Genomic DNA, 14,720 nt, shown 5'->3' with positions numbered 1-14,720 from the left:
GTTGGAAGATTTAAGCCTGTGGTGCAGGAATTCCTGTGGATGTATCTGCCTACAGAGAGAGAGAGACCTCTCTGATATTTGAGGAAAGCAGAACATGTTTCCAGGTCCAAGCATACCTCAGAGATAACTGCAGGTTCAGTTCCAGACCTCTGCACTAAAGCAAATACTATAATAAGGGCACACAAATGTTTTGGTTTCCCAGTACATATAAATTACATTTATCCTATACTATAGTCTATTAAGTAGGCAATATTATTATGTCAAAAAAATGTACATAATTAAAAAACACTTCATTGGCCACAAGACAGCCTTCAGCGAGTAATGATCTTTCTGCTGGTGGAAGGTCTGGTCTTGACAGTGGCTGCTGCCTTGATCACAGTGGTCACTGCTGAAGGGTGGGGTAGCTGTGCTTAAAACAAGACACAATGAACTTTGCTACATTGAAGGACTCTACCGTTCATGAAAGATTCGCTATAATGTGATGCGGTGTTACAGCATTTTGCCCACAGGAGAACTTCTTTCAAAATTGGAGTCAATCCTCTCCAACCCTGTCATTGCTTTATCAACTAAATTTATGCAATATCCCAAATCCTTTGTTGTTTCAACAATATTCACAACATCTTCATCAGCAGACTTCATCTTAAGATACTTTGTTCATCCATAAGAACAATTCAGGTTTTAGCATGAGATCACAGCAGTTCAGTCACATCTTCAGGCTGTACTTCCAATTCTAGTTCTCTTGCTTTTTCCACTACATTTACAGTTACGTCCTTCACTGAACCCCTCAAAGTCATCCATGAGGGAGTCAACTTTTTCCAAACTCCTGCGAATATTGATATTTTAACCTCCTTCCCTAAATCACGACTGTTCCAAAGAGAGGGAGAAAAATTGGGAACAGCCAGTTGTTGGAGCAGTCAGAACACACAATAGTTTGCCCTTTTATGTAGGAATGGCTCATGGTGACCCAAACAATTATAATAGTAATATCAGAGTTAACTAATCACAGATCACCATGACATATAATAATGAAAAAGTTTGGAATATTGTGAGAATCACCAAAATGTGACAGAGACATGAGCTGAGCATATGATGTTGGAAAAATGATATCGATAGACTTGATGCAAGTTTACCAAAGAACTTCAGTTTGTAAAATGTGCAGTATCTGTAAAGTGCAATAAAGTAAAGCACAACAAAACAAGCTATGCTTGTATTTGTATTTTTGTAGTGCATAGCAGCAGACTCTTAAGAAAGGCTAAGAGGCAGAGATCCACATTTAAATTATCTCTGACTTTTATGGAATAAGTAGGAAAAATACTAGTAAAAACAAAGGGAAGCTGCCCAAATGTACCTTTTAAAAATTATTTCTACTAACACTACAACTATAAGTTCTTGCATGAACTACTTCAAAGGTATGAATCCTGTACAATGTATAAGTTCAGGGTATAGGAGGGAAACTGCTATTGCATGCTATGGGATATGTTTAACAGGAAAACATCAACTGTACCACAGCAACACCAGGGGTAAATGATGGGGGGGAGGTTTAGATTTTCTATTTGGTGAGGGTGTGTTTATTGATTATCTTTCTCTTGGGAACAATGTAAATATCTAAAGTGGAAAGTGTTGATGGAGTGTTGACTTTGGACATTATACATTATGCCTAATGAATGGAGGTGGCTGAGGATGCATTGAGAAGTAGAGTGGTGAATGATGGTGTAGACATGTGATCGAATATTGTGCTGCTACAAAATGTAATGAAGTTGTGAAGCATGCAATGCTGTGAATGAACCTGTGGGACATTTGGTGAGGCAAAATAAGCAACAAAAGAGCAATTATCATATGGTCTCATTTAGAAGATATTTATAAAAAAACAGGGGCGTAGATTGTATGCTTTTATAAGCAGTCACGTTTAGCCCAGAGGGGTAATTATTATTTCTGGATCTTGAGAGGCTCTTTTATATATGTATAACCTGGTATTCAGAGTTAAGAATGAAGCCAATCAGGTTGGGATTAAGGTAATTCAGAATACAGGGGTAAGGAAGACATAGTCTGTATTTTAATACTTCATCTACTCTTTAAGACCAAAGGAAGAAAGGTTTATTATGTCCAGAACATAAATTTTCTGTAGCACATAATCTAACTCAACCTGTCTGGATAGATTAATCCAAGCACAAGGAGAATAAGAATGAGGACCTTTAATCCTGTTTGCTAAATGTAATGCCTGGATACATCCCAGAGTATATTAAGCAGATAATCAAAAAGTATTGGCAAAGTACCTTGAGGGAAGGGAGAAAAAATATGGAACTATTAAACTTTACCACTGGGGAAACCCCTGATACTGTGTCAAACATTAGACACCTCCATCAATAGGCCAAGCCCTTGATGTTGAGGCTTCTTCTTGTGAAACTTTGTATGTAGCAGAAAAGCTTAGTCTTACCTATAGGTATGCCCAAGAGTTACTTCTGGAGGATCTCTTCTGTTGCTCAGATAGTAGCCTCTCTCTCTCTAAGCCCAACACTGCAAGTGAAAACACTGCCCTCCCCCCTACATGGGACATGACATTCAGGGGTGAATCTTCCTGGCAGTGTGGGAGATGACTCCCAGGGTTGTCTGGCACCATGGGATCAATGATGCCATCCTGACCAAAAGGGGGAAAAGAAGTGTAACAAATAAGGTATCATTGGCTGAGAGCAAATCGAGTCAATGGCTACTCTGGAGGTCACTCTTAGGCAAGCTACAGCTAGACATTGCTACCTACCATAACTTGCCAAGCCCCAACCAAAACCATTCCTACCAATCTTAAGAACACCTCAGGCATTATATAAGATTCTACAAAGATTCCGTGTACTAAACAGATAATATCTTACAGTATCTTCACTTGGTTGTACAATCAGCAATACTCTCAATTTTAGAATTGGTTGGCTTTCATAATCCATCTTTCACAAGAAGAAACTATTGGTCAAAAAGTATATTAGCCTGTATATTATTTAACTATTGCAAATGATGTTCTGCCCTTCCCTTTGTTAAATATTTTCCAAATGGTCAAGTGTAAAGTAGAAATCTGTTTAAGCTTATTCTGAGAAATATTACCTTGTTACAGCAGCTTTTCATGAAATGCATCTGACTTCTATTTTATAGCAGATGTATATACTCTCAATTAAACCTTTATAGACACAGTGTGTCTATATGAACTGTGTCTGGATAAAGGCACTATTTCAGTAACCATAAAATCATACATATGAGAATGTACACTGAGCAGAATATTCACACTTTCATTTTTTAATATGAAATTTAATATCCATTGTATTGGGAGCAATGTTTAATACTTGGAAGAGACACAGATTAAAGGTGATAAAAATAGACAACATGCGTCTCAAGGTTATTACTTTTTGACACAACCAGAAGGTATAAACATGAAAACTGCTTAATTTATTTTGGACTATGAGGGTTAAAAATAAGATTAGAACTAATGTATTCAAACTATCACAGATATTTAATTGCCCAACACAATAATGCACTAACAACAACAACAACAAAAGAACAACACTGCAATGTTGTACAGCCTGTTTTACATGATGTTTTCCCACTGCTATTGAAAGTTTCAGCTTTGGTTTAAAACACAACCTACATGACAGGTAATAAATTGTAGTTCTTTTTCTTTGGAAAACTACAGTGGTGGCATTTGCTCATTTTAGCAGATAGCACAAGGGGGAAAAATGAGGAAAATTTCACACTGCAGCTGGATTTAAGTTTTTGACAGTGCCAAAGAACATAAACCAAAACATTTGGTGGAAGACGACTGCATTGGTCTTAATTGTGGGGCTGCCGTCCTTAGGATTGCTAGGCTGGCTGACTGGCTCTGTTTCCTTGTCTCTATTGGTTTTCTCTTCTGTGACAGACTACAAGAGGCAAGATAAATAATCATATAAGCATTTGCCACACCTAGGTCCATTTGACTTTTCTCATTCCTCTCTTGGCTCTTCCATAACTGTGACTTTTGACAAAAATATGCACTTCGAGGATGACCTACCTGCTTTGGGTGGGTAGAAGGTATGTGTAAAATACTTCCCACCAGAGAACTCTATGCTCTGAATTTAATAGAATTTCATTTTGTTTTCAGCATGTCTCTACAAGGATATTCTCTGAGACAACATGATATAAAAGGGAAAATTACTTCTGCTTGGAACACAACTTATTGAACAACTCTTTGAGTAAACTCAATACCTTTGAGTATTAAACAGCTCAGGGAATCAATCTAAAAGGGTTAGTGGTATCTTGTTGGGATGGATTTAGAAAACTGAAAGTACTGTCAAGCTCTAAAATTCTGTGATTCTGTGTTAGGAATAAATAGGGAAATGAAAAGAGCAAAGGAGCTCCACATTAGCAGTCCGACAAGAGTTCTGGGGAGTGACTGGCAGTCTACCTACCTAGTTGAGGAACAGTATAAGCTTACAAACACATGAGAGTATCAAATTAATTCCACATTCTGCTTCTGTAATGGTGACATACATCTACTGCATTATTTTATTATTAAAAATGTCTGCATCGGGTGGGCCATGGTGGCTCAGCAGACAAGAACGCTTGCCTGCCATGCCAGAGGACCCGGGTTCGATTCCTGGTGCCTGCCCATGTGAAAAAAAAACAAAAAAAACAAAAAACAATGTCTGCATCCATGGATTGTCACTATAAAATTTTTTTTTAAATGTGATCTTGATAGGCAAAAGACTAAGGGACTAGAAGCATGCTTTCTGTTTAACTTGGCATCCCCATTTCAAGAAGTATTATTTTCTCTTTGGCTCAATGACAGCATTCTATTCACAATTATGGACAATAGTTACTAGATTCCTGGTTAATATGTTTATAGAAATAGAACTGAAATTTCTATGCATAGATGTAATTTTGAGGAGATGAATATAATCCTATATTCCAAGGCACAAGAACCTGCATGAGAATTAAATCCAAGTTTCAACATACTCAAACTGCTTTTACAACTTTATGTCTGTGTTTGTATTTCATTATGGACCAAAGTATAATACTTTGTGTTCCATGAGGCTGGGAGCAGTGAGTTTCTAAATTGAGTTTTTAAATTATTTAACCTGACATACTCACTGCAATGTAGTGGCAAGCTTTAAGATAATTCAGTGATAAAACTTAATTCAAAAGAAAATACTTTCAAGAAATAGCCTTATTTCTTTATAAAATTTAGAGCAAAAAAGCTCAAATTCAGAAAGTACTCTAAGTTAGTTGGGTCTGACTATGAAGAAGTTATAGAAGTTTCAAGTAATTATTAAGTGAATATTTTTTCAATTAATCTGCTTTAAAATCCCCACTAAGATTAATTAGTAATTTTTTTTACTCAAAATACAGAAATTGTGATCAAATGATTTGAAACTTTCTCAATTTAGCTCATTATTAGCAAGCATTTCCCATTCTATTAACCAATTATTCATTATTTAAATATACACTCTGACACTTCAAATAATTTCAAGATTATTTGTGACATCATGAAAATCTCTATCTTCAAAATCTGTTTGGTACGTTTCTACCTGCTTAACATGTCAGCCTTTTGAGAATTATGAATTGGAGAGAAATGGTTTAGCGCATCTCAGGTTTATAGCTCTTAGAGATAACTCTTGTCCAGGCACAGCAGTGTGCTTAAATTTATATGAATAACGACCTGACTTCCATTCACAAGGGGTTACATTTTTCGTCTTGTTTTTGATTCATATTATTTTATATATCCTGAATTTGGGGGTTTAGGCTTTCACACCCTTCAACCTCTTAGCGTGGCTCATTTAACCTGAGCTTTTGAAATTCAGATGAACCAGGACTGAGGCTTGGACTTTGTAATAAAATCTGAAACTAAGCTAGCTTCTCCTGGTTTCAGTTTAATTGCTGCAGTATTCATAAATCAGGGAAGAGGAAACATGTGTCTGGCACGTTTCTGAATTTAGAGATTTTTTTAAAAGGCAAGTCTATATGCAGAGTTGACACCTTGGGCAGAGCTACACTGAGTTCCCAAACCTGAGATCTTCAAGAATCCTTTCTCATTCCTTGTCCCAGGGCCCTAATTTTCCTTCTTCACTTTCGTCCTTAGTTTAGCAAGTTCCTCTTCTAAACTTTTAACATGTTCTCTCAGTGTAGCTTTGTCTTGCTGGGCTTTCTGATTGGCTTGGCTTCGTGCTTCTTCAATTTTCCTTTCATACCACTTTTCCATCTGGGTAGAAACAGCCTCAAAAAAATACTGGGTGAGCTCTAGAGCTTGGGAGGTGTCTCGAATGTGAGAGCCAGTCTGCTCGCTGCCCGCCGCTGGTGGTGGCTGTCCACAGGGGATGCGAGGTGCTGGATGCTGGGCTCGGTGCCTTGCCTGCCCACTTTTCCCAGGCTTCTTGGTCTGGGTGCCTCTGTTGACACGGGGCCCAGCCTGCTGGTCACATGTGGCGGCCTCATTCCCGGGCAGCAAGGCTGTCTGGACCTTGACGTTCCTCAGTTGGGAGCCTGTACAATCAGAAGAAGAAAGTTCCTGCTGAAGTCTGGGGGTAGCGGTGGAGTTGAAGGCCTTTTCCTTGGGCCTCACCACCTGAGGGGAACTGTCTGAAGCTGCTGCTGGACCTGTCGTCACCACTGACTGATCAACACCTGGTTTCAAAAGGAAAACAACAGTCAGAGTAAATCTACATCCACACAGTCCTGCTGCATTTGAGAGTCCTGGGAATCCTGTGAACCACCAGCCGGGGTGTCCTCAATCATACCCACCATGTGCCACTCTGACCGTGGGGGTTTTCTCACTGTTCTGTCCCTCCCTTCCACTTCTTCTCCCCTGATTATCTTTCTGGCTTGTCAGGGCTTTCACGGATACTGCGATAGCCACACTGGCCTGCCTCAATCTGCCCCAGAAGCCTCTGGGTCTCATTTCCTGATTGCTAAGGATGACGCAGGTCATCAAGTGTCTCCAAACAGAACTGGGCATTTATTTAAGAAAATGAATATCCCTAATCTTGAATTTTTCGGCCCATTCCACACTACGGCCCCTGGGTACAAGTTCCTTGACCCAAGCTTCAATTTGAAAGGGTGATCCTACTATCTGTGGCAAGCTCTATGACTTGGAATATAGCATGAAAAATTTGCCAGGATGGATTTCAATGCTGGGGACCCCAAGAAGATAAAACCACAATCACAGAGATGGCCTTTGGTGACTAGTTTCCTCAAAATAATCCTCAAAATTATTATAATTGAGTGCAATCACTGCAACTAACGTAAAGATGCTTTGTTCAAAGCATCTCTCATCTTGTACCTCAGGCAGGTTTAATACACGAACTGCTGTTTAATGAGGTTGTACACAGTTGGGCAAAGGTAAAAAACAGATCAAGGAGAAAAAAAGAAAAGGGAAGAAGGCACGAGGAGCAAGGGAGAGCCCTACTAAGAAGACAAATGGCCCATTCATCACCCTCATCTTTGGAGACCCCAACTGAGAGCATCATAATTGTACGTGAAGCACTGTATCACCTATTCACAATTATTTTATTCCTTCATTCAAATATTTTTGAGACTTAGAATGGGGCGCTAGTTACTTACTCTATAGGCACTTAATATACAGTCGTGAGAAAGACATAGCCCCTAGCCCTACAATGCTTACTCTAAGATCCAGTGTTTTTCACAGCCTTCTGAAATAGGAGAGAGATCTGGAGTGTGGTTTCATCACCTTTGCACAGAAGGGCTTTCTCTGCATGTGAATTACCTGTAGAGGACTCACAAGTAGATGGTGTGGATTTAGTCCTGGAGGCCCTAGACTCTCCAGAAAGCTTCAGCTCCAGATTCTGAATCTTTAACATGCACCAGGTTTTTAATTCATCCACCAATGACATCTAAAACAAACACAAATTAGTACACAAAAGAAGCAGGTGAACTCGATACATGGTTTATGAATTAGAGCATCAAGAATGAAGTTTTCAATTATGACAGTTGAGGACATCAGCTGGACAAACCCCAAAGTTGTGGATTACTCACTCCCACAGGCCACACAAGCCTTCTCTGCTTGCCCTCTGTAGATTACAACTTATGTGACACCCAAGTTGATTCCAACCCTCATGGGTGAATTTGAAGGGGTTGCGACTTCAGTGGAGGACATAACTGCAGATGTGATAGAATTAGAGAACTAGAATTGGAGCCCCTAGGCTCCTCTGCAGGGGCCTCTGCAGGAGCCTGAAGATGTGACTGAAATCATGATAAAACCTGAGTTGTTTTATGGATGAGCAAAGAAAGTGGTTTCTTGAGACGGACTCTGTTCTTGGTGAAGATGCTATGAACGTTGTTGAAATATCAACAAAGGAGTTAGAATATTACATAAACTTAGTTGAAAAGCAATGGCAAGGTTGGATAAGACTGGTTTCAATTTTGAAAGAAGTTCTACTGTGGGTAAAATGCTATCAAACAGCAATGCATGCTACAGAGAAATCTTTTGTGAAAGGAAGAGTCTGTTGATATGGGAACTTCATTGTTGTCTTGTTTTAAGAAATTGCCACAGCCACCTCATTCTTCAGCAGTGACCACCCTGATCAAGTCAGAAGCCACCAACATCGAGGCAAGACTCTCCACCAGCAAAAAGATTATGACTCACTGAAGGCTCAGATGATGGGTAGTATTTTTTGGCATTGAAGTATTTTTTAACTAAGGTATGCACGTTGTTTCTTTTTTAAACATAATGTAATTGCATACTTAACAGACTGCAGTATAGTGTAAACCTAACTATTATATGCTCTGGGAAACAAAAAAACTTGGGTGCCTTGCTTTATTATGATACTTGCTTTATTGCAGTGGTCTAGAATCAACGTCTCCCAGGTATGCCTTGTAAGTGAAATCATACAATGTTTGTCCTTTTATGGCTGGCTTATTTCACTTAGCATCGCATTTTCAAGGCTCATCCTTTTTGTATGTAACATGCAGATACTGGTTTATACCTGTCGTTTCTCTCCCTCATGCTTCTCTGTGTCTGAGTGCTGTTGTAGACGATTCAGGCACTCGGTTCTCTCAGCTGAGAGTCGCTCGACCATCAGCTTGTCCAGAACGCGCAGCTGTAATTCAGTAGGAAAAGAACACATGATGAAGAGGGTCTGATAACAGGCCCTGGTCTCAAAGCCTGCAGAGGGGCTCCTAGGAGCACCAAGCAGGGGCCCAAAAGTAAACAAGCAATCCTCAACTCTTCCTTCCACTCTGTTTTCACATAGCATTCATGGAACTCCGTTTTTTTCCAGAATTCCTGAGCACATTTCTATGTAGGCCAATGTTTGTTGCTTTTTCTTGTTTGCTAAAGGCCTAAAGGGTTTAAGAGACTATGTGTTGGCAGTAAATTACACAACTTGAGACAATGCAGACCCTGTAGGCAAAACAGAATTTTTATAGGCCTTGGAACATGATTTCGAAGGCCTATAAAAACTAGGTCTAAGAGTACAGAGTTGGGCAGGCCATGGTGGCTCAGCAGGCAAGAACTTTGCCTGCCATGCCAGAGACCCAGGTTCGATTCCCAGTGCCTGCCCATGCAAAAAAAAAAAAAAAAAAAAAAAAAAAGATTATAGAGTTATTTCTACCCTGCCTCTGTTTAAAATCAACAGTGTAAGCAGCCATTCAAGAGGCAGTAAGTTAAGTTGAGTAGTCAAGGCTTTCTTACATCTTTTCCAGTGAACAAATATTTTTGGTGCTTCATTGGAAGTTGCCAAAGCACGTGCAAACTGGGTGTGGAAGGAGTTTAAGGGAATTACTCTAGAGAACAACTGATGGTCGACTTTCAATCCAGTGCCCTTCTGATCTGCCCTGTGCCCACCTTCATTCTGATCTTTCTGTAGAGCCCTAACACCCAGCAGGGCCAAACTTTCACTGCTCTGAAGAGGACTGCTGCCAGGAGACCAGAAGAGGAAACCAGCCCACACGCTGGCCGAGACCCACACCTGTCAGACACTACATGACATTCCACGGTCAGATGTTCAAGAAATTAAAAAAGGAACATTGGTTCTGAATGTGCGGTGAATCTCTTCTGTTCCATCTCTTCAGTCCCCATGCTTTCCTAGGAAATGTACTCTTCTGTTTCCTAGGACTGGTCCACTCCCACACCTCTTTAGCCTTTTCCTACACAAATAGTTATGCTGAGAGCAACCATATCCATACATGGCGGTGTCACAAGTCACAGTTGCTTGATGCCAGCGTCAACAACTGCCTCATGCTGGGCTGGCATCCTTTCCCTGGGATTGGGAACCAGGATGAAGATTCTACACCCCAAGCTGCCACCTTCCTTGAACCAAAGAGAGACAATTTTTAAATCTACTTATAACAGTAAAAACGGATCTGAGTGAAGAGGAAAGAATGAAGCAGACACTCAAAAACAAAAATAAAAAATCGTCCTGCAGCAGATCCAGATGATGATTGAGACACTTACACAGCTGCTTCAGGCAAAGGGAAAGAACTAAATGAATTCCAGGGAAAGCACAACATTCATCTCCTGGGGAAGATGAGAAGCCAGTGGCCAAGGAAAACTCAAAAGGGGCTGCAGCTAAAGCCAGCTCACCTGGAGTATTGGTCTCCTAGGGATGAAGACATGTGCAATTTTCTCCTACCCTGACTTCCTATTTCTTTATCATCATTATTATTTTTTCTGCAATTATAATATTTTATTGTTAATTAAGTGTTTGGGTCATAATGGAGATTTAAAAAAAAGTCCTCCTGGGTTCCTTGCTGTGTATTGACCTCATTGTCTGATCCTTTCCTTGAGGCTCAGACACAGGCCCTCCTGCCCTGGGGGTCCCTGAGATATCCCAGCGTTCATCTAAAGCATTTCTCTTCGGGCTCAGGCTAACTTAAGTAGGTTTTCCACTCACAATTAAACCATGTTTATCCACAATTAAAACATCTTAACTAAAATATCACGACCCTAAGACAATATTTTTTTTTAATGGGCTTTCCACGAAATGCAAATAGCAAATAAACCTGAAAAATGTTCAACCTCACCAATAAACAAGAAAATAAAAATTAAACAATAAACTGTACTTAACCAAAACTTCTTAAGAGAGACAATCTATTAAATGATAGCAAAGGTCTGTGACAGAAATTCAGACACCGCTGGTCTGCGGGTGGGGATATAAATTGGTCATTTGTCAATATTTATTAAGAGCCTTAAAAATATTCTTCTTTGAATTCAATTATCCAAATTATTAGCAAATAATTCAAGGAGCAGTCAAAAGTTTATGCATATCAATATTAATCACAGCATTTATTTATAATAGTGAAAAACTGTGAGTAATTTACAATTCCTCTAAAAAATAGCACAACCTTGTGAATGTGGTTAATATCCCTGAACTGCAAGCTTGGGAGTGGTTAACGGGAAATTTTATTTTGGATATATGTTAGTTACTCATATCCAATTTTTTTTTTTTTTTTTTTTAAAGACAGAGAGAAGGAAGGAAGGATAGAAGGAAGGAAGGAAGGAAGAAAGGGAAACATCTTTACTGAAAGAGAGACTAAAGAGAGAATGACAATTAAAGGAAATGGATGATCCTGGACTGGATCTAATAATGGAAGAGCAATTGCTTAAAAGGACATTATTTGGTCAACTGAAAAAAGCTGGAATATACCAATGTTAAATTTCTTGAACTTGATAGCTGTACTTGAATGGTCATGTAAGTGAGTATCCTTGACATCAGGAAATACACATGAAAGTTTTAAGTGTTAGAGAAGCATGATGTATGCAACCTACTCGCAAATGTTTAGAAAATTAGATAGATTATGATGTAATAAATGTTGCAAAATTCTAATAGTTGGCAAAATTAATATGCTGAAATATTATAAAAACAGGGACACAGAAAATTCTTCTCATATAAAATTAAGATAAAAAGTCAGGAAGCAAAATTCTAGGTATACTTCCATATAAAGGAATATTCTACTACCACTCAAAAGCAGAAGGACGCTCTATATATCTAAGACATATTACTAAATGGAAAAAAAAGCTGCAAAACAGTATAGCATGGCTCCATTTTTATTTAGAGTGATAATTATCTAGATTACTATCTATAAAAAGGAAAATCTATGAGAAAATATGCTAAACTGGGTAGGGTAGGGAAATGTGGAATGTTTTTTCTAATGAACACATGTAATTTTGTAACTTTAAAAGCATTTTTTTATATGTAAAAATCCATATTCACCACATTCTACTTATTAATTATAAAAAGTAAAAAGTACCTTTATAATAGAGAGATGACAATTACCAGCGTAACCAGGTGATCAAACTTAGTACCATTAATAAATACCCTGACATTATGTGCCTTCTGATGTGGCGCTATTTGAAGTTCACACTACTGAAGTATTCTTGCAAAAAATATTTAACTTGAACCTAATTGAGTATCTAGACCAACGGTTCTCAAACTTTTTTTTAAACATGTATCAGAATTACCTGAAGGGCTTCTTAAAACAAGAATTGTGGGACCCCACTCAGGATTTCTGATTGAGTACATCTGGAATGAGGTCTGGGAATTTGCAGACCCTTTTAATGGGTTCCCAGGTGCTTCTGCTGGTCCAGGGACCACAGTTTAAGAATCACTGCTCTTTACTCAATTTTCAGTTTACAAGAAACCAAGGGATAGAGGAACAAGTTAAAACACCACCACAAACAAAGAATTGGAGAAATCCAACTATGGAACATCCTATAAAACAACTGGACTGGGTGGTTGTTCTGGGAAGATGGCATAATAGGATAGATTGCGTTCACCCCTGCTCCAAGGAAAAGCTAAAGAAGGGATGGGAGGGCAACTGAGATGGCAATTCCAGGTGTAAGTGACCTGAGAGAGGATTCTATACCACATAGGGAGGCCCAGGCTGCAAAAACTGAGGAACTGAGAAGTAGAGAACCAGAGACCTTCCGACTGGTGTAAACAACCTAACATAGAAGCCTGGTGCCCTCAGGAGTGCACAGACAGGGAGATGGGGACTGGGAAGTAAGCCAAGCCATGTTCCTTGAACGTGCTACCCTCACCAGCAGTCCCGGGACCCACGACTCATCCCCACCCACACACCTGAACTCCATCACGTGCCCCCCTCCCTGTGCTTCAATCACCCCTGCCCTGCCAACTCCTCATGTGTGTATCTCCCCCCGCCCGCACACCATGCCTGCCCCAGCCCAACCCACCTCTCTTGCATAACTGCAGTCTTGTCTTGCCCCTTCAGACCAGTACCTCCCAGTCCCTGCACTCTGCAGGCAGTCGCCAGCACGTAAAGGCTGCACACGCTAACCCCTATACCCAGGCTACACATAGTTGTGCAGCCCCACCCTGCCACCCGGAGCTCTGCACACAGGTACATCAGTTTACGGCACTTCCAGATCTGTACATGTGCATGGTCTTCAGTCACACACACAACCCCCCCAGCTCTGGGAAACTGCTGACCTGCTCAGACGGGCCACATCTGCCCCCAGCCCACACAGGCACAATGCTGACCTACTGCCCTAGCTCTGAGGGACCCGCACCCTAGACCAGTGCATACCAGGGTTCCACCCCCCAGACCTGTGCCCCTGCACAGCCACATCTTCCCTGGCTGCTCAGCGCCCACCCTCAAGGAACCAGCATAGCATCCCCAACCTGCGCCTATACCTGTGGTGTAACGTGTCACTGCGCTGTTGTGCCCTGCCCAGCACCCTGCATCCTGCTCTACCCCATCCCACAAATATAAAACTTTAGACTATTGAAGGAAATAAACTTCCAAAGTAAACCAATCAAGATATTTACATGCTACAAAGACAGCAGAAGATCACAAGCACATCATGAGGCAGACAGATACAGCCCAGCCTAACGACCAAATTAAAACACCAGAGGAGACACAGACATTGGAACAACTAATCAAAGATGTTCATATAACTCTACTAAATAAAACAAAAGGGAAGGCTAATGACTTAATGGAGATCAAGAAGACAACAGAAGAGCATAAAGAGGAATTTGAAAGAATAAATAGAAAAATAGTGGATATCACAGAGACTAAAGATATAAAAAACATACTAGAGACACACAACACCAGATTTGAAGGGGCAGAAGAAAGAATAAATGAACTAGAGGATAGGACAACTAACAGCAAATGGCAATAAAGATGGAGAAATTTGAATTGGATCTCAGGGAAATGAAAGACAAAACAAAGCGTGCAAATATAAGAATCACTGGTGTCCCAGAAGGAGAAGAGAAGAGCAAAGGACCAGGAAGATTAGTTGAGGATATAATGGGGGAAAACTTCCCAAACCGTATAAAGGACATAAATACACAAGTCAAAGGAGCTCAACAAACTCTAAATAGAATAAATACAAATATTTATTCTCAAGGTACATACTAATCAGTCTGTCAAATGTTGAAGAGAAGCAGAAAATCCTGAAAGCAGCAAGGGAAAAACGATCTAGTACATACAAGGGAAACCAATTAAGACTGAGTTCAGACTACTCAACTGGCCAGGAGGCAAGAAGGCAGTGATATGATACATTTAAGATCTGGAAAGAGAAAGACTTCCAGTCCAGAATTCTGTACCCAGCCAAACTGTCCTTCAAAATGTGGGAGAGGGTGGTGCAACGGTGGCTCAGGGGCAGAATTCTCACCTGCCATGCCAAAGACCCGGGTTCGGTTCCCCCTGCCTGCCCATGCAAAAAACAAAAAACAAAAAAAAACCCCACAAACCTGAGGGAGAAATTAAAATTCCCACAGACAAACAAA

General features: G+C 40.1%; 1 protein-coding gene across 7 annotated transcripts in view; it reads right to left on the bottom strand.

Annotated features, from left to right (window-relative positions):
- Positions 1–3,260: 3,260 nt before the first annotated feature.
- Positions 3,261–14,720, bottom strand: part of ANKRD6 (ankyrin repeat domain 6) — a 252,189-nt gene continuing 240,729 nt past the window's right edge. For 6 of the 7 annotated variants that reach the window (XM_077162412.1, XM_077162410.1, XM_077162411.1 and 3 more), the window contains 3 exons: positions 8,955–9,068; positions 7,736–7,862; positions 3,261–6,636 (listed from right to left, as the gene is read on the bottom strand). In XM_077162412.1, the coding sequence (XP_077018527.1) occupies positions 6,065–6,636; positions 7,736–7,862; positions 8,955–9,068 (813 nt within the window). In that variant the 3' untranslated portion in view covers positions 3,261–6,064. The remainder of the gene's footprint in view (positions 6,637–7,735; positions 7,863–8,954; positions 9,069–14,720) is intronic. The other variant, XM_077162413.1, reaches the window with a different exon arrangement.

This window comes from Tamandua tetradactyla, chromosome 5 (assembly GCF_023851605.1).
Source record: "Tamandua tetradactyla isolate mTamTet1 chromosome 5, mTamTet1.pri, whole genome shotgun sequence".
Taxonomy (NCBI): domain Eukaryota; kingdom Metazoa; phylum Chordata; class Mammalia; order Pilosa; family Myrmecophagidae; genus Tamandua; species Tamandua tetradactyla.
The sequence above is the reverse complement of the archived record's forward strand: the minus strand, read 5'-3'. Positions and strand labels throughout refer to the sequence as shown.